At 36.7% G+C, this 20198-nt stretch overlaps 1 protein-coding gene across 1 annotated transcript in view; it reads right to left on the bottom strand.

Moving 5' to 3' along the window:
• Window positions 1-5589: 5589 nt before the first annotated feature.
• Window positions 5590-20198, bottom strand: part of STK38L (serine/threonine kinase 38 like) — an 82809-nt gene continuing 68200 nt past the window's right edge. Inside the window, exons 6-14 of the mRNA XM_042946134.1 lie at window positions 17344-17467; window positions 15338-15492; window positions 14870-14972; window positions 14632-14693; window positions 12184-12301; window positions 11635-11758; window positions 10110-10205; window positions 6748-6839; window positions 5590-6643 (exon numbers count right to left, since the gene is read on the bottom strand). Of these exons, the coding sequence (XP_042802068.1) occupies window positions 6516-6643; window positions 6748-6839; window positions 10110-10205; window positions 11635-11758; window positions 12184-12301; window positions 14632-14693; window positions 14870-14972; window positions 15338-15492; window positions 17344-17467 (1002 nt within the window). The 3' untranslated portion in view covers window positions 5590-6515. The remainder of the gene's footprint in view (window positions 6644-6747; window positions 6840-10109; window positions 10206-11634; window positions 11759-12183; window positions 12302-14631; window positions 14694-14869; window positions 14973-15337; window positions 15493-17343; window positions 17468-20198) is intronic.

Genomic DNA, 20198 nt, shown 5'->3' with positions numbered 1-20198 from the left:
GAGTTGACTTCTGTTATTAAAAATGGGAACATGTAGCGATCAGCCTTAGGTGGAAAGTAGGGCTGCCCACAACATGCAGTTATTTAATGCACTTGTTCACAAACAATTTATAGAGCGCTGCCGTGGACCAGGTTCTGCTGTAAAGCACCGACTTGTACTTCACCCACTGTGCATCCATCATGTCATTTAGATATTCTCACAGCAATTGGTCAGGTGGGTATTATTTCATTTTGGAAAAGCCCAACCAGCGTCCTTAGCTCAGTGGTTCCCAAAGTTGGATGTTCATGATAATGTGCAGAATTTCAGACCTGCCCCTAGAGATGCTGAGTTAGTAGTTCTAAATCCTTGTTTCGGATAAGCTCCCTAGTTGAGATGTTTTGACTACTCTACTTCAAGAAATATGGCTTCAACTTGTCAAAAATCCATTTTCCTAAGCCTAGGTTGTGGTGGGGTAAGTTGTATATGTATTCCTACTAGCCAGAGACCAGAAGTAGCAATAAACTAAAATTCTAAGAAAAATACAAAAAGGGGCAAGCGTGGTTGTGTGGACAGCTCTTTATACATTGGAGTTACTGCTTAATGTTATTTTTCCCTTAGAGATTATGTTTGTATGTGTGTGATAAGTGTCAAAAGCTGAACTAAGTTTTACGTTTGCAGGTTTTGAACACTCTGAAGTATGGTATCCCTGATCCTCCTCAGTCCTTCTCATATTGTATGGAATTGGATAGGAGTGATCTTCAAGTTCTATTCATGATTATCTTACCCAAGAGGACAAGAAAGGAAAAGGACAGTTTTCCTTTCCTGTTATGGGTTCCTCTGTTCGGAGAAGTCATCCTATGTTCAAGGGGTTCATAAGGAACATTTTAATATGAACAGTAAGGTAATTGAGAGAAATATTGTGGTAGTTAGCACAAGCTCACCTGAGGAATGTTTTGATTTCTATTAGTCAAAGCCCCTCTACCCAGGTTAGACAAGGCAGTTGAGCCAAAATTAATTAGGCCACCCCACTCCTGGTTGGATCTTGGGGAAGTACATTGATGAGCATCTCTATTACTGATATTAACAGCAGAGGGGGAGATGGACCAATGAAGAGATGATTAGGAGCTGGGAGGGATGGCAAAAGCACTAAACAGACCAACCCCTGGTCACTGGGCCATGCATACATCTATTCTGTTTGTATGAGGTCCAGAGACCCGCCCCTATGCCTGGTTCTCCAATGGACAGGAAACCTGAGATTATAGTAGCTGAGCTGTGATCTACACAGTGGTACTTAGCACTGCTGTTTCTGATGGGCCAGGAGACATGTTAATGGATCAGCTTTCAGTTCATATGTAGCAATGGGAGAACAAGCAAGAACATCCAGGTACAGTGGCTTAAGGTGAGCACCATTGCTATAAACATGTATGGTACCCTTTTGATTATCTTGGAGCTTGGTAAAAGAAGTCCAGTTGGTTCTGGTATCAGGTGGCCATGGGCTTTAGGTAAGCCTCACCCTGGTACCAGGGATGTGAATCCTGATCAGTTTTAAGTCAGTCATCAGGAACAGATGGATGACATAATCATGACCAATAAAATGTGGGGGTTACATTGCTTAGAATGCTTCTAGAAAAGATTGTCCTTTATTTTAAAAAGAGGGTGCAAGAAGTAGTTTTTTTTTTTTTTAAGTTTATTTATCTTGAGAGAGTGTGCATGCACGAGCTGGGGAGAGGCAGAGAGAGAATTCCAAGCAGGTTCTGCACTGCCAGCGTGAAGCCCGACGTGGGGCTCAATCCCATGAACCAGGAGATCATGATGTGAGCTGAAATCAAGAGTCAGGTGCTCAACCAACTGAGCCACCCAGGTGCCCCAAGTAGTTTCTAGGGACTTATGTGTTGTAGAACGATTTGATGCTTAGGGTCCTTGTATAGCCATTTAGCCTTTCTGAAAAACAAGACCAAGGACAAAGCTAACACTACTAACAAAGTAGAAAAATGGAAAGAACCTGTGCTCTTGATATTTTCAGATGCCACATTGACTACCCTGGAAGCTTCCTATCTTGTGTCTTCATGTTACATGAGATAATTTTCCTTATTTTTAAGGCCGTCTTGACTTGCATCTTCTGGCACTTGCAGTCTAAAGTACCCAAAGTGACAAGTCTGTCACTAGCTTCCCATGTATTTTTCTGAGGTCTAGAAGCACATGAGGTAATTTGTCAATGAGGCATGCTGTATGACTGGGGGGAGTGAAGGAGCTCTGGACTTGGGTTCACGAGCAATTTATTACCTGGGTTTGAGTTAAGTCATGCTCAGCCTCATGTTCGTCATCTATAAAATCATAATTATGTGTATTTCAGGGTGGTCGTAAAAACCAAAATAATGTTAGTGACAGTACTTTGTATACAAATGTGAGTTCCCTTTATCAGAAGATGCTCTTGAAAGAAGATGCACTTAGTCTCCAAGTTTGCTCCAACGTCCAAATTTTCACATTCAGTTATTTCACTGTTTTGTCTTCACAACGGCATTATTGAATGATGTAAGTCAGGAAGGAGCACAATTAGGATCAGCAGGATTCTGACAGGCTCCCTCTGAGCTCAGTGGAAGGAGTATCATCACCACCCACAGGACAGGATGTCATGGTACCTGGGTACTTGGGCTACTTACATCACTAGTTTCCATGCTATTTTGAGACATTTTAAATTTAATTTTGAGGCATTTTCAATTTCAATTCTGCTTGCAAACTAATTTTGGCTAGGTGGGGTAGTTGTATACAAACCTGTACGACTACTTTGATTGTTCAAACATAACGCAGTTGAAACTTCAAATATTCATTTTGTTCTCGATGTGATATTTAAGTGGAAAAGTTACACATATTTACAAAATAGTTTCTTGAATTTTGAATAACACCTGTCTCAAAACTTGAAAATAAAACCAAAACACCTCATCAATAGAAATATTATAAACATAGTTTTTATTCTTTTCTTACCTTCAATGAAAAAAGCCTGATGCCACCAAAACATTTTTGTGAAACTCAGTATCTAAACACAGAACTTGAGAGCCCAATGATTATTTTTCAAGACAAATGCTGAATAATTTATATTGCTTTTAAAAAATAACTAAGATCTATTTTTATTACTTCAATTTCTTCTTAAAGTAGCAATATGCCCTCACATTTTTTTCATACAAATCTAAAATATATCTAGTAGTCCCAAGTGTTTTGTATTTACGTTTGTTCTAAGTGTTTGTTTCATTAAAACTTTTCAGAAATAAGTGCACTTCTAAAGAGAAAATAAATGTGAAATAAAGACAAGAGGAAATAGTCATGGTTATAGAAAAACAGTTGTTCTGAATGTTCTGGACCTTAACAACTCAGAGAGAATGTGTTTAGATGCTAGGGGGTCTCTCTGCTGATTCAAATCTCAATTCATTAATTTATAGATCATCCAAAGAAAAATCACCAGTTCTTCTAACCGGTAGATACTGCTTGATCGTTTCATGGTTGTCTACAATAAAACACCAAAAATAAATGAACTTAATTTAAATTCACAGATTTACACGAAGATATATAGATGTTTTAAAAACAGAAAGAGTATTCTATTATGGAAATAAATGATACCCTATCTTAAGCCTTAGCAACCAAAAAAGTTTTGAGTATTCCACGTGTTATTTTCCATTCAACTAATAGCTTATTAAATCGGCTATACATTCCATTCAGAAAAGGTTGATTGATAAGAAATTCCTTGTTTTCAGATAGCACTATGCTCCAATGAATTTAAAGACTTTAAAGCTATGTTCATAAGAAAAGCATAAAAGAAAAATAACATAACTTGCTTTAATACAAAGGTTTTTTTTAATAAAAAAGTCAAAGTCTACATTAAATCAGGAAATCAATAAATCTGAATTATACAAGCTTTCTATATACTTAGAAAAACCAAAAACACACAGTTTATAATAAAACTCTTTAATTCAAAATAGAGTCTAATTTAAAGAAAATGTCATTATGCCCAGTTGATTAGATTGGGTTTGTCATTTAAATTAAATGGTTCACCTGAAATATGGTTAAGTGTATAATAGAGAAACTTCAATCTGAGGGGTACTTTGCAAATTATCTAGCTAATTTGCATCATGAATCAAATTCTTAGCTTCCAAAGGGCAGACACAGTCTTTAATTGCTTTTAGATAGGCACTTAAGAAATGCTTTTGACAAGGAGGAAACCCCAAAGATTGTGAATCACTCTGTCAACTCCAGGGAATAATGAGACTCTAAACAAAGTAAACTTTCCAGAACTGCCCTTCCACTGCCAAGAAACCATAACTATTTCCAAGTTCTTACTGCTAAGAAAAATGAGGGAGATAGAAACCAAAATGCTCTACTCTTACTCGATTAAATAGTAAACTTCAGCTCTCTCTCTCTGTCAACTTGAATTAATGACACTTTTCTATACTGAAATAATTACTATATTACAACTAGAGAGTGATGTAATTTCCTCCTATCTTACTCATTCACTATCACACTAGCAAAACAGTCTGTAAAAAAAAAGGGGGGGGAGGGGGGATGAGGTGGGGTGAGAAAATCTTATAAAAGTGAGAAGTTACAGAGTTTTAAAAATCAGATGTGGTTATAATATAATTTGACCAGAGTTGGTCAAATTGAGATAACCCCAGAATTGTAATAGTTCTCTCCTACTCAGCCACATGATCCAAACAAGAAAAATGGAGATGAACTATTAGATGAACACATAGTAAGTACCAAACAAATACTAGGAAGGAAGGAAGGAAGGAAGGAAGGAAGGAAGGAAGGAAGGAAGGAAGAAGGAAAGAGAGAGACTAGGTGGAGGAAAAAAAAACAAAACCCAAACCCCAGGATGGCCCTGCTGAAACACTGTGGAGCTACCTCGCAGCAACGTTTATAAAAGCTTCTGTAGATGTACGTAATGATGCTATACAGTGCTTCCCCATCAAGAAGAACACACCTACAAATAAGTCATCATTTTAGATTTTGATCACAGATAATTTGTAATGGTTGTAATTGCTATATCTTTAAAAAAAAAAAAACTTATCAATTAACAGTTAAGACAAATGTTAGGCCATTCTTTGATAAAATGTTGCTCCTCAACTAGTACTTTTGAAACCAGAACCTCAGAGAGTCATTTTAGAATTAAAGCGTTGAGCTAGAAAAGATTATTTCATTCTTAGGGAAATAGCTGAAGAATTTGATGCTGAAGGCACCCCCCCATCCTCTCCTCACAACCCGCCCTCTGCCCCACCTGTGTTTACTTCCTTAATTTCACTTACGTTAACCACAGTGATGTAGCTGAACATGAACAATATTGCCCTTGAATAAGCTTGACCTCTATCAAAGATCTGTCGTGTCCGAATATGGCATTCCCATAGGAAAGGAAAATCTACTCGGTGGTGAACACCCACTCTGTTCAGGATCTTTGGTACATTTGGAGTGTAAGAAAATAATGGCACAATAATACAAGTACTATCAAAGGAAAAATTTTTCACCAAAAGAAATAAAAGTTAACCGGCCATGATATGTAACAACTTTCTAGAAAACCAAAGTAAACAGGTCTTTGTTCTTCGTAAGTCCATTTACATGATCAGAAGATTGACATTTAAAAAAATAGTTTAATAAAAATACACCAGTTCTACAAGCAGCCTTCATGGTCGTTTCTTAAATTCAACTCACCATAATCAAATCAAAATAATGCCATGTCCTCTTGTTAAAAAAGAAGTCCTTTTGTCACAAGAAAAGCAACTTTACATTTCATATAATACAGTACATCTCCCTATGAATATACAGACTACGTATATAAAGGTCATCAGTATTTCTGAATGCAAAGTAAATATATTAGTGGAGTGCTTGAGTGAAGGTGTTAAACTTCCTCCTTCTTATAAACCTGTCACTCCCAACTGTGGAGTTTGTGAAATAACATGATGATAAAGTCTATTTTTTAAAGAACCAGTGTATTTCCTTTCTAAAATTTCTTAAGACCATTACAGAAATTGTCTTCAGATATATTCATTCTACATATGTCCAAACCAATAGGGCAAGTATTTGAACACCAACTATGGAAGATGGCTTTTTTTTGTGATTATCTAGACCCATAAGATTTGCAGTAGAACAGCGATACTGTGGTGCTACCTACAGGTTAGCCTACGCTGCTTTGAATGATATGTTTCTCCTGAATCGATTAGAGGTGTTACAGTACAAAAGCCACAGCACACACAGGCAGAATGGACCTTAATACGCATGTAGGCAGTGCAGTTACAGAGGGATGTACGTTTCTTTTATTCCAGTACCTTCATATAATAAAGTTAACAAAAATAATAAAATATTAAAAAAAAAAAAGCCAGCTGGCACTGCCAACCAATTCCTGTAGTAGTCTCAGAAATCCTAATCCTGTAGAATTTCCTCTTGTGCTCAGAAGCACCACTGTCCGGGAGTATTTCAGTGTCTTGTTATCTACGCCAAGCAAGCCTGGTGATGCAGCTACCTGAGTTCTCTTGGTTGTGGGCGAATGTGATCTGCGTTCATAATTTCCCCGCTTTCATGTAGGTGGGGATAGAGCCACGCTGAGTCAACCCTTCAAACCTTTTATAGGTATAATTGAGAAAAACCCAGTCTTTGGATTTGTAGTCCGGTTCTGTGGTGTTTGGCACTAGAAAGATAGGAAAATTAACCAAGAGCAAAGGAATTTCATTAGTGAAAATGGCAGCATCTTCATCAACTGTTATCAGTGTTAGTTGTGTTACAGTATCTTACCTGGTTGTAAAATATCAGATTCAGGAAAGTCATCAAAATTTGAAGTATCATCAATGCTTTTGATTTCTATAGGGATTGCTGCTGGCCTTTCCCTACAAAAAAGTATCAAGTAGCATGGTAAATTTTCCTGAACTCTTGATTTTCCAAAAAATAACTCTACTTGCAAATTCTGCATGCTATTCTGTAGCTATCAGAAGAGCCAAGGAAATTTATCGTGGCCTTGAACACTGTTAAGTGGATTTCATAGTTGAGTATGGTATTTTATTAAAACATTACCATTTACTTGGAGTTTCATTTCTTTGTACCCAGACTTTCTCATGCTGTTTTTTTATTTAAGTAGAAAAATAAGAGGTAAAGAAAGGGAAAGTTAGAACAGAAGAGATTTTGTCCAAATGATTTTATAATTGTATAAAGTATGCTGGACATTGTGGGTACTGGATTCTATCTAAGTAATTCAGAAACAGGATTCTTCTAGTAGAGGATCCATACGTTAAAAGTCATGTGTAGAGGGGGGCACCTGGCTGGCTCAGTCAGTGGAGCATGTGACTCTTGATCTTGGGGTCATGAGTTCGAACCCCACACTGGGTGTAAAGATTATTTTAAAAAAAAGATATTTGGGGGGAAAAAAAGCACTTTTGGGAAATTAAGAGGCTCATAAGGTCAAAGGACTAGACATGTGTGATGAAATCTAAATCCAAAACCATATAAATTTTAAGGGAATCAAGGACATCAGGTTAAAAAAAATTAGTCATGAAAATGCCTTATCATGATAAAAATGTTTAAGTACAGAAATAGCTAAATGAAGCTATCCATTTCTATTGGAAATATCCATTTCTATTTTTTTCAACAAACACTTGACTCGATGTATTAGGTGCTAAGTTAACAAAGCCTGTTATGTAAAAATATATTTTTCCCAGAATCATTCTAAGTTATTCATAGTTAATGTGGTAAATTAATAAATTTATATTAGTTTAGTGAAAAGAACCATAGACTTTGGTGTCCTAATCTCTTGTCATTAACTAGCTGCGTGACCTTAGACAGACAAGTCCCTGCTCTACAACTATTTCCTTACTGTCAAGGTAAGAGATTGGACTAGTGGTCTCTAAGTGTCCTTCCAACTGTAAAAAGGGGGGAATCCTACTTCTGTTCAGTGAGATGAGGTAGGCACAGAATAATGCGGCACAGCAGTGAAGAAGAAGAACCAGGACTCCTAAATCAAACTACCTTGGTCCAACTCTAGTTAGGAAATTCTTGCTAGATTATTTATTACCTGTGGCACCGAAGGCAAATTACCTCTCCATGCCTTAGTTTCCTCAGTTGTAAAATAGACATGATAATAATAGTACCTATTTTATAAGATTTACTATGAGGATAAGATTAAAAGTGCACAAAAATTAACAACTCAGAAAACAACAGATGCTGGTGAGGATGTGGAGAAACAGGAACCCTCCTGCACCGTTGGTGGGAATGCAAACTGGTGCAGCTGCTCCGGAAAACAGAGTGGAGGTTCCTCAAAAAATTAAAAATAGAACTACCCTACGACCAAGCAACAGCACTACTAGGAATTTACCCAAGGGATACAGGAGTGCTGATGCATAGGGGCACTTGTACCCCAATGTTTATAGCAGCGCTTTCAACAATAGCCAAAGTATGGAAAGAACCTAAATGTCCATCAACTGATGAATGAATAAAGAAGATGTGGTTTATATATACAATGGAATACTACTTGCCAATGAGAAAGAATGAAATCCTGCCATTTGTAGCAATGTGGATGGAACCAGAGGGTATTATGCTAAGTAAAATAAGTCAGTTAGAGAAAGACAGATATCATATGTTTTCACTCATATGTGGAACTTAAGAAACTTAACAGAAGACCATGGGGGAAGGGAAGGGAGACAAAATAGTTACAAACAGAGAGGGAGGGAGGCAAACCATAAGAGACTCTTAAATACAGAGAACAAACCGAGGGTTATGGGGGGTGGGGGAGGCGGGGAAAATGGTGATGGGCACTGAGGAGGGCACTTGTTGGGATGAGCACTGGGTGTTGTCTGTAAGTGATGAATCATGGGAATCTACCCCAAAACCAAGAACACACTTTACACACTGTATGTTATCCAACTTGACAATAAATTATATTAAAAAAAAAAAAAGATTAAAAAAGCACAAAAGTACTTAGAATAGTGCTGGACATACAATAAGTGATCAAAAACCACTAGTTATTATTACAGTTATTATGCCTAGCACATTGTAGGAGTTCCAGCGAAGATCTGCCTGAAGTGACACAGAAGCTGTCTTAAGAGATGAAAAGGAGCTGGCCCAGCAGGGCAGGAGTAGGGACAGGAACAGGGAAGAGAGAAGAGCATTTCAGTAGAATGAAGTGCAACTGACAAAGCCCTGAGGTGGGAGGAGTGGGAAACACCACACTAGATGCCACTGCTACAGATGAGGAAAGAGCCACACCCCACAGTCCTGAAAGCAGTTAAGGATCCTGAATTTTATTCTAAGTGCAAAGGGAAGGAAGAGAACAGCACGATCAGATTTATGTTCTTAAATTGTCACTGTGTGGAGAACAGTCCAGAACTACTGAAGGTGGTTTGGCCATTAATTGAATAAAGACCAATGCTCACAATGAACAACTTCAAGCAAATTCTTTTTTTTTTTTTTTTTTAACGTTTGTTTATTTTTGAGAGAGACTGAGAGAGAGAGAGAGAGAGAGAGCACAAGTTGGGGAGGGGCAAAGAGAGGGAGACACAGAGTCCGAAGCAGGCTCCAGGCTCTGAGCTGTCAGCACAGAGCCCGACACGGGTCTCGAACCCACCAATGGTAAGATCGTGACCTGAGCCGAAGTCAGACGCTTAACCGACTGAGCCATCCAGATGCCCCTACTACAAGCAAATTCTTACAAGTTACTTGTTTCATTTCACTTTTGCCCACAATGTTTAAAAAAGGCACTGTATCTTCTTATAACTTCATAAAGAAAATGGTATATTAGAGAGAGGTACAGTATACAGTGTGATGTAATAGGACAAAAATGAGGGGTTGTAGTGTGAAATATAAATACGTCTCTGTTGTGCTAACATCAGCCTGTATCACGTAACTCTGAATACAAAAGTTGAAACAGATGCACAATATGTGGTTTTCCCCTTAAAGTGGACATTAGCTAAAATGAGTCATTTAGCTATCATCAGGAAAGTCTCACCCCATATAACCCAGAAAACACTGATTTAACAACATTATAACCGTGTTACCTCTTGTATTTAATCTAGTAGAACCAAAGACAAATTGATTGGTAAATCCAGTAAAAAAAAAAACCAAAACCCGTTTTTACTAAGACCTCTCCCACTCACAGCCTATGAACATACCTGATGTGCCCCCAGTCTACACCTTCAAAAAAAGGATGACCTTTTATTTCTTCAACTCCACTATTTCCAATTCTGTTTTCAGAATCAATACAAAATCTAGAAAATGGAAACAGAGAAATGATGGTATGCAAATTACATCTAAAGTACTCTATTTGCATTTTTTCAAACACTTATTTTTCTTCTCAGTTTACTGAAGTTAGCTGTTTATTGTGGGAAATGTGGGAGAAAATAGAAATCCTCTGTAATTGCACCGTACAGAGATAACTTACTGTAAACAGTGTGAAACCATTTCCTTTTAGTCTTTTATTACGATTTTTAAAATATGTTAGTATAGTAGTCACTGTTTTAGGGCTATATATTTTCACTTAATATACTGAGAAAACTTCCCAAAACTATTAAATATTCTTTCTTGACTTCATTTTCTAAAATTTGCATATAGAAATATTACACTCTATGTAGCCGGTCCACTATTATTGAATACTTCGGTGGTTTTCAAGTTTTCATTACTAAAAACCTATCATGATAAACATATTCTACCTAAATCTTTACACACATCATCTGCACAAGCAAAATTCTTAGAATTACTGGGTCAAAGCTCATATACAGTTTAAAGATTTTTTTTTTATAATATGCTGTCAATTAGCTGTTGTCATAGGTTGTCCCAATTTATATTTCTTGGAGCCATTCACAACAGTACCAAATACTTCATCTTAGTTGAGAAACAGAATGAAATCCTTTGCTTAGAAACAATTTCCTACATAGACTCATGATATAAAGTAGCAATTTTCTTCCCCTTTTCTCTTTAATGAGATAGCGTCACTGCATTCCAACAGGAGTGACCTTTGAAACAATACAAGTCTTCTTCCCTCCTTTTTTTTTTTTTTTTTTTTAAGTTTATTTATTTATTTTGAGAGAGGGAATGAGCATGTACTGGGAGGGGCAGAGAGAGAGAGAGGGAGAGAGAATCCCCAGCAGGATCCGTGCTCTCAGCGTAGAGCTCAACTCAGGGCTCAACCATGACCTGAGCCAAAACCAAGTTAACCTACTGAGCCACCCAGGCCCCCCACCCCCTTCCAATCTTCTTAACTCTTACTGTTTTTGCTGCATGCTTCCTTTTAATTGTTTGCAGTTTTTTTTTTTTTAATTTTTTTTTTTAACGTTTATTTATTTTTGAGACAGAGAGAGACACAGCATGAACGGGGGAGGGGCAGAGAGAGAGGGAGACACAGAATCGGAAGCAGGCTCCAGGCTCTGAGCCATCAGCCCAGAGCCTGACGCGGGGCTCAAACTCGCAGACCGCAAGATCGTGACCTGAGCTGAAGTCGGACGCTCAACCGACTGAGCCACCCAGGCGCCCCAATTGTTTGCAGTTTTAAAAAAAAACACCATTTCTTTATTGATCTCTTTGACTGTATAGATCAACGGTGATCCTTTTCTTCCCACAAAAGTAAAATGAGATTTAATCTTTTAGGTACCTGTGATGATTTAAACTATGACAAACTCCTCTAAGGAATTAACCACTAACCTAAGAATTAAGTCCTTGGCTTTCTCAGATATAGGAACCTCTGGAGGAAATACCAAAGTTTCTTTCCAGTTCATCACTTTTCTATATGTTTCTTGAGGAGTTTCAGAGCAGAAAGGTGGATATCCTACATATCAGAGAAAACAAAAGTTTTATCAGCTTTTATTATCAAATATTCTATACCTACTACATATGTGCCACAAGAAACACAACAGTCCTAAGTGCTCTATTCAATAGTAAAAAATGTCCCCATTCATCAATTTGTAATCAAATTGCTAATAAAGGCAATAAAATAAAGGATTTAAAGCACTGCCCCCTTTACCTGAAAGGCCATGCAGATATAATTTTGATACAGGGGAATTCTGGTTACATACCCTCTTCCTGAATCCCTACAGAGCTCACTGGTATTTATCATGTATTTAACATTGGGGGATGTAAAAAATTGGTTTCAAAGAGTTCAGATATTTTAGCCCATGATATCAGCAGTATGTTTAATCAGGGGCACTCACAGAAATTTATACAGTATGTACATAAGCAGATGGTAAAACATACCTATTAGCATTTCATACATAATCACTCCCAAAGACCACCAGTCACACAATTTGTTGTAACCAGTCTGCATAAATACTTCTGGAGCAATGTAATCTGGTGTCCCAACTGTGGAATATGCCTGCAAAGGAAGAGCTTATCAAACCAGCACACTTAAATATTTTTTGAAAGATCTGAGAATGGCTCACTACTGGAAAAAGCAATATATACAGAAGTTAATTTTTCATTTAATACTTGTTTTGCATGTTTATCATGTAGAAAGCTTAGTGATAGGAACCAAGCCAGATAATATGTTATTTAAGATATGACTTCTGCCCTCCCAAGAAGCTCAATGAAGTTATTTATATATTTAGCCATAAATCCTGTGGAAATTAGTAAAGGGAGAGAAAGGGAGAGCTCACTAAAGCAGACTTGGGATACTAGAAGGGGGAGCTATACTACCCGCTGTCAATTACAGATCCCATCAGAAGAATCCTCAATCACAGCCCTAACAGTGAAGAGAGGATACTACATCTCCTATGAGAAAACTTGCCCTGCAACTCCGCCAAGGAGAAACCTTCACCACCTTGAACTCTTGCTCTTTTCCAATGGACTTTTGCTCAAAACAACCCCTTCCAAATCCTCGTCCTTCTCTTAAAATACCATTCCTTTTCTTTGCTGGACTGGCCAATGGTTTCGCCATAGCTTGTATGTCTCAAATTGCAATTCTCTGTTATTCTCAAATAATCCATTTTTGCTGGTAAAGTAATTGTTTTATTTTTAAGGTTAAAATCCATTTCAAAAAGAATAAGGAGGTTGAGCCCAGTGGGCCTGGGTTCCCCACTCACCGCTGATGTGTTCTCAAGCAAGTTATTCAACCTGTCTGAGCCTCAGCTTCTGCTTACAGAAAATGGGAGTAATAATACCTGTCCTAACTCCATTGATAGGAGGACGAAACAAGAAAAGGAGTGTGCTTTGTAAAGTGCAACCAGCTACATATATAAAACATCCAGTCTTTTCATTATAAACCTAATTCCAGGGCATTTCATTCTTAATTCATATAAAATGTTACAAAGACAATTTCTTTAAGGCAGTAGTTCTCAACTAAGGGCAGAATGCTAGGGACTATTTGAAAACGTGTGACAGCAGATTTCATCATTCCAATGACCTGATGGGGGTTGCTGACTGGCATTTAGTTGGAAGGGGGCAGCAGAGAGGGGTTGGGGAGGGGATGGGAGGGTAGGATACAGGATTTAAAGAATTTCCTGCCCCAAATACTGAGTCCCCTCTACTTCTCCCTTGGTAAATAAACATTGATAGAAGTCATGATGATGGCCATGAGAATTATAAAACATGTACAGCAGTAATCACCTGTGAACGCTCTGTAAGTAGAATTCCCACCATATTTTTAAGCACTATTCATTTTTCCCCTTAAAAGTAGGAAATACTGCAATTCTTCTCTCAGTTGTAAAATCTGATCTGAAAGCGGCACATTTAAAAGTAGAAGGAAGTTTTTGTGATTAATTCACAGCTCCAAATATTAAAAAAAAAAAAAATTTTTTTTAAAGCTTTTAAAAACACTGAAATGCTTTTACAAACACAGAAAACTTGCAATTAACTACGTGGGCCAATGATAGAATGAGCTCAATCATACACAGGTCATTTTATTGGTTTGAGAGGGTATCAGACCTTTCAGTCTATTTGCCTTACCCAATACTCAGAGAAAATACTGAATTAGTTTCCTTGTCATCATTGGGTTGAATTTAACAAATATTTACAGAGTGTCTATATGGGCAGGCATTGTATAAGAAATCAGGAAAACAAAGTCAAAAGGCACATTCCTAACCCTGAGAATGTTTATGGACCTAGTTAATAGCATAAAGGGAAAGAGGAAAGGGCACAAACAATTCTTATATTTGCTAAGTAATAAAGGAGAAATAGTTTGGGTAAACACAGTTTTATCCAACTTCCATTAAAAAAAGTATTGGAGTTTATCTGTAGTAAAGTCTGCTCTCTAATTTTATTTTATCTGCTTTATTGCAATACTGTTAACATGCCAAACTTCCTATTTACTTTATCTATAAAGAAGTTCTTAGAGACACACAATGACCTTACTTATGCTAATTGATATGTTATTTCAGAACAAGTATGAAAAATGGAAAACACAAGGCATTCACTACAATCACACTCATGTCAGTGAGTTTTATATAAAGTGCTAATTACTAGTAAACAGATGACTTAACAAGAGATATGAGCCATAAAATAAAGTTAAATCACAGAGTTAAAATTAGCAGTCACTTTAAGGGCAAGGCAATGCTACACAGAAACTAAGAGAACTACGTGATTCCAGAAGAAGCTCTATCATTGCTACAAAGTAAGTGCTAATCATTGTGAAGATATAAAATGATCCAGTGAAACCCCAGTGAAATTTGAGGACTAGGGCAACCTTTCTTAAAGACATGTCTGACTTACCAGTTGTCTCCTGTTCTTCTTCCATGTTTCTGCTTTCCTCTTGGAGTTCATGTTCTGAAATGCTAATGTCAACAAGAGAGAATTGTAATCATGAGGGAAAAACTCTACCAAAAAAACAAATTCAAACATATACAAGTAAAATACATTGGTTTAAGGAGTGAGGGGAGAGAGAGAAGTTTTAGTTCTTAACAACCAGCTACACTATGTTAACCTGAAAAAAAAAAAAAATCAAACTTACAGAAGTCACTTGGCGGGTTGTGTGTAAGGTTTCTGTAGAATTCAGTCCTATGAGCTTTCTTTAATCCCGTGCATAAACCAAAATCAGATAATTTTACATGACCCTAAAAAAAAAAAATAACTAGTAAAATCAAGATTATATTAACTTTGAAAGAAAGCCTTATTATAAATTTTTCTTTTAAATGCAATCATTATAAACATTCTTAGCTTAAAATTCATATAGGTGATATGTAAAATTAAAAATATTTGATGATGATGATTTTTAAAAGTAGAAAATGTTAGAAGATAAAGATAGCCATACTCCCTTGATGTCATTTCACTCCGGAGTCCTGTCCTATTACATCATTCTATGACATCACACAGTTGAGTGATGGCATAAATTGTAGTTGCCCATTTCCAATCACAAAATCAGCTCTATTACTCCACAAAATAATCAGCAACCCAATATTTCACCAGTTTATTCACATGCCTTGGCATCCAATAAAAGGTTGTCTGGTTTAATATCCCGATGGATGAAACCCAACTGGTGGATTGCATCTATTGCCAGAACAGTCTCTGAAATGTAGAACTGTGTTTCCTCTTCTGTCAAGGTATCTTTTTTCATTAGCAATGTCATCATGTCACCTAAATAAAGAAAAATAAGTATCATGTATTAGAAACACCTCAAGCTTTCTCCGCATCTCTACAACCTATGCCTGATTTTCACATTTTATGACCCACCCAGTATATCTCCAACCGTTTCTAGGGCCAAGTAAAAAAAGTTACATTGCATTAGCAAAAGTTTCACGACATCTAATGATTTTAAGGTAGAAAGTATGTGAAGTCAAATCAGAGCAGAGATGATCATGAAGTGATATCCTCCACTCAACATCCAGAATAGGATAATATGCTGAACTATGAAAATGAATCAGAGTAAGCACGCCAGAAATGGGATGTATTCTTTCAAATTGAAGTTCCAAAAATATTCAGCGCTCTTCAGTCCAGCAAAAATAGAACATCATCCCACTAAAAGACACTCTTTTATTTTCCAGGAATTTTTTCTTTAAAAGGGGACAAAGAACAAACAATAGTGAATTTACAATTCAGAAATGACAACTGTTAATATTTTTCATGATAGTTCAAGTCTTTTAAAAAACAACAAACATGTGGAAGTGTTCTTCATCCTCCATATCCCATTTTATTCCCCTTTCCCTTTTTGTTGAGTAACCATGATCATGGATTTGGTTTGGTGGGTAACGTTCTAGCTTATTTTTAAAACATGTTTTCATATATATATGAAGTGTATATATATATATGTATATATATATATATATATATGAAATATATATATATATATATATGAAATATATATATATTGATGTATGAATTTACAGCCTTTTACATATTTTTTTAATTACATAAATGGTACATGTAATTCCACAGCTGGCTTTATTACTCCACTGTTTCCGACATTTTCTTATTGAAACGAATAGAGCTCCTGACTTTTAACAACTGTAAAATAATTCATCACCTAATCATGCCATATTTATTCAGTCTACTAATGGTCATTTATTTTGTGTGCAGCTTTTCACTGTCCACAACAATGCTGCAACGAACATCTTTCACAAATCTGTTGTGCACATGTCAGGGAGAATCTCCAGGGAATACACTGGTTGTAGAATTGCCGGATTGTAGGACACATGCACTTTTCACTTCACTGGTATCTACAAACTGCTCTCCAGAAGAGTTAGAGATTAATTTACGTGGAAGAGAGGCCAGTTTCTCCCACAGCCTCATCAGACTTTTAATGTTTTTACTATCCAGATGAGTGTGAAATGGTATCTCATTCTTGTTTTAATTTGCATTTCCCTAATATAAGCAGAGTTGAATACTTTCCTATATATTTATAGACTAGCCTGAGTTTCCCTTCTGTATATTGTCTATCATTTGCCCATTGGGTTTTGGGTTGTCTTTTTCTTTCTTTTTTTTTTTTTTTTTTTTTTTTTTTTGTTTTAGTTTATTTTCTTTATTTTAAGAGAGAGAGCACGAGCAAAGGAGGGGCAGAGAGAGGAGAGAGAGAATCCCAAGCAGGCTGACAGTGGGCTCAAGCTTCAAACCATGAGATCACAACCTGAGCGGAAATCAAGAGTCAGACGCCCAACCGACTCAGCCACCCAGGCGCCCTGGTCTTTTTCCTTAGTGACTTTATTGTTCTTAACTCTAGACTTGTAACAATCTAACTAATTATATACTGTAAACCCAGAATGGTAGTATATAAAATGGTAGTATTTAAAATTTAAAAAGGATTTATCATTCTTTCAAAATAATCTGATTTGTGGTAAAAATTAGATTATGGGAGGAACTAGAGGAAAACCATGACTGCCTTTGTAAAACCTCACAGCTAGGAATGTAACAGCGAACCTAATCGACAGGATAATAATTACATATAAAGATGTGCTTGCGTCAGTCTGTCATTGGTATCATGTTTGCTTTTACCTCCGGGGAGAAATTCCATGATCAGATAAAGGTTCCTCTTATCTTGAAAACTGTAAAACATCTTCACCACCCAGGCACCATCTGCTTCTACCAAAATATCTCTCTCTGCTCGGATATGGGCCACCTAGATGAATGTATTTTGAAAAAATAATTGCAACACATCATACATTTTTCCAGTTCACCTCTTACAATTATCCATCCAGTTCCTTAATGGTTGTGAAGGGAAGCGGGAGTTGTAGAAAAGATTTGAAATACATACGCATGTTCATAATCTCATTACATATGGAGAACCTCCAGAAACCGTTTATTTTAGCTTTTATCTTTAGGCCTGGAAAAGTGGAATCCACAAGTTCATTATAGGAAGCTGAGGCCTCTGAGGTAGAAAAATGATTAGTCCAAAAACTTTCCAACCAGAATCCCCATTTGCCAAGGATCTTGGCTTTGTCATACACATTTCAGGCCCTGGCCTGACTTTTACAAGTTAAAAGTAGTAAGCAATGCTTTACAGATTGGTAAGACAAAGTCATGGTCCTCAGCAAACTAGTTTTAACTGTTATTGGTCAAAGAAAGGGCCTTTTGTGGTGGTTAAACATTTGGTCATTTTTTTTGTAACAAGTAGACACATTTATAATAATTTTGTATGATTTTGCTAACTATAATAACTTTATGTTATTTTGTTAATTAGAAAACCTCTAGAATATCTATAAACATGATATACAGCAAATTAGTGTAACCTTTGGGGGTTTTGCTACTGACTTGTCAGACACACAATTACTAGGAACACTTCTATGTGAACATTTTAAGTCTGAAAAATTTTATAAACGGTAATTTGTTGGGTTGGTATAATCAATTTTCAGATGCTTTTGCATTAATATATTTATACATTCTTTTCAAAGATCAACAATAATATTTGATTTTATCCTTTTACTATTCCCATTGTGCATTATTATGAATTCTGGCCCAAAGCACATGAGAACCCAGATTTCATAAATCTTTTCATGATAATGAAATATGATCTGCTTAAAATGTCATATTTGGGATTACTGTATTTATTACCTGGTGCAATAAATGCTCTGAGGGCAAAGCATAGGAACAACAGTTGAAAACTAAGAACCTGTTTTCTGGCATCAAAAACCCTTACAACCTCTATGGATTATGTTTCATAAAGTGAAAAATGGTATCAAAATTCTTAGCCATTGCCTTTTACAAAGCATTTCTAGGTTAGTAAAGGAAAAACCTCAAACCTTTGATGCTGCATCTATGGTGCTGTCAGGAAAAACTACATCATAAACTTGGCTTGATTATTTTTAAATGCTTTAAAGTCAGATTACAGGATGTTTTCACAATGGTCCTGTTTTCAAATAATAGGAAGTTATCACACACAGTAATCTGGTACCACAATATCAGGGAGATAATGTGCTACTAAATTTTGTGGACTGGTTAGTATTAAAGTAAATGTAATAAAAACTTAAAGTAATGACCTTTTAGAATTGAGTGGGAAAAGGTTTTCTAAAATGAAATTCAGTGGTGGCAAAGGCAGATTAATTTACAGGGGGGGAAAACAATAACACAATGCAAAATAGACTGGATGTTTGGGCTCCGGTGGGATTTTCCCTGCATAGGAATGAAAAATGGTCAGAAGCTCTTAAATCTCTGGCAAAATATTCAAGATTGGTGCTATCCAATAGAAATACACTGCAAGCCACATATATAATTTAAAGATTTCTAGTGGCCACATAAAAAGTAAAAAAGAAATGGGAAATTTTTTTTCTTTATTTAAAAAAAATTTTTTTTAATGTCTTTACTTTTTTAAGAAAGGGAGAGAAACAGAGCACAAGTGGGGAAGGGGAAGAGAGAGGGAGACACAGAATCCGAAGCAGGCTCCAGGCTCTGAGCTGTCAGCACAGAGCCTGACATGGGGCTTGAACTCACAGACAGTGAGATCATGACCTGAGCTGAAGTCGGAATCTTAACTGACTGAGCCACCCAAGCACCCCAGGGGAAATTAGTTTTAATAATATAGTTTATGTAACTCCATGTATCCAAAATGTTATCATTTCAGTACATAATCAATATAAAAAATTATTGAGTTTTTTTGTGCCGAATCTTCAAGTTTTGGTATGTATTTTCCATTTACAGCACATCTCAATTCAGACTAGCTATACTTAAGTGCTTGGTAGCCACATGTGGTTAGTACCTAAAGACTGAACTGCTCCTTTTGTCCTTCCTCCAAAACCTTACCCAGGACTAATCCCATATGGCTTAGTTAGATCCTGTTAATCTCTTTGTCTCTGAGGCTCTACATCTTGACCCAGACCTTTATTCTTATCATTATCTGTAATTCTCTAATACAATTCAGTATTTCAACCTTCCTTGAGTTCTATACCTCTTCCCTCTAGAATCAGTCTGTCTTCAAAAAAGTCCCCTATCATCTCACCTCTGGATGGTTCCTATCACCTTGTTATCCTGACTGAAACTAGGCTGTCTGCTGAGAGTTCTGTCTTCCTGCACAAGGAGTTCTCAGGAATGGCCTGCTTTTCTTTCACATCTTACTTGGTGAGGCGGTAGGTTTCCTGCTCATTTTCATGCTGCATCTGAACCACTGTGACACTTTCCTTCTCTGCAACTCTTTTGAAGTGCATGTTGTGAAACTCCATCAGCCATAATCTATCCTCACAGCTATCATTTATAGAACTCCCAGTCAATCCCTCTCATTCATGACTTCAGCTCATGGCTCACCAACTTCCTTTCCATCTTTTCCACTCATGGATAGATTTCAACATCCATAAGGATGAACCATCAGCTACCCTATCTATTGACTTCTTCCTCATCCTCACTGATCTCTTCCACCACTG

Source organism: Panthera leo, chromosome B4, assembly GCF_018350215.1.
Source record: "Panthera leo isolate Ple1 chromosome B4, P.leo_Ple1_pat1.1, whole genome shotgun sequence".
In the NCBI taxonomy this organism is placed as follows: Eukaryota; Metazoa; Chordata; class Mammalia; order Carnivora; family Felidae; genus Panthera; species Panthera leo.
The sequence above is the reverse complement of the archived record's forward strand: the minus strand, read 5'-3'. Positions and strand labels throughout refer to the sequence as shown.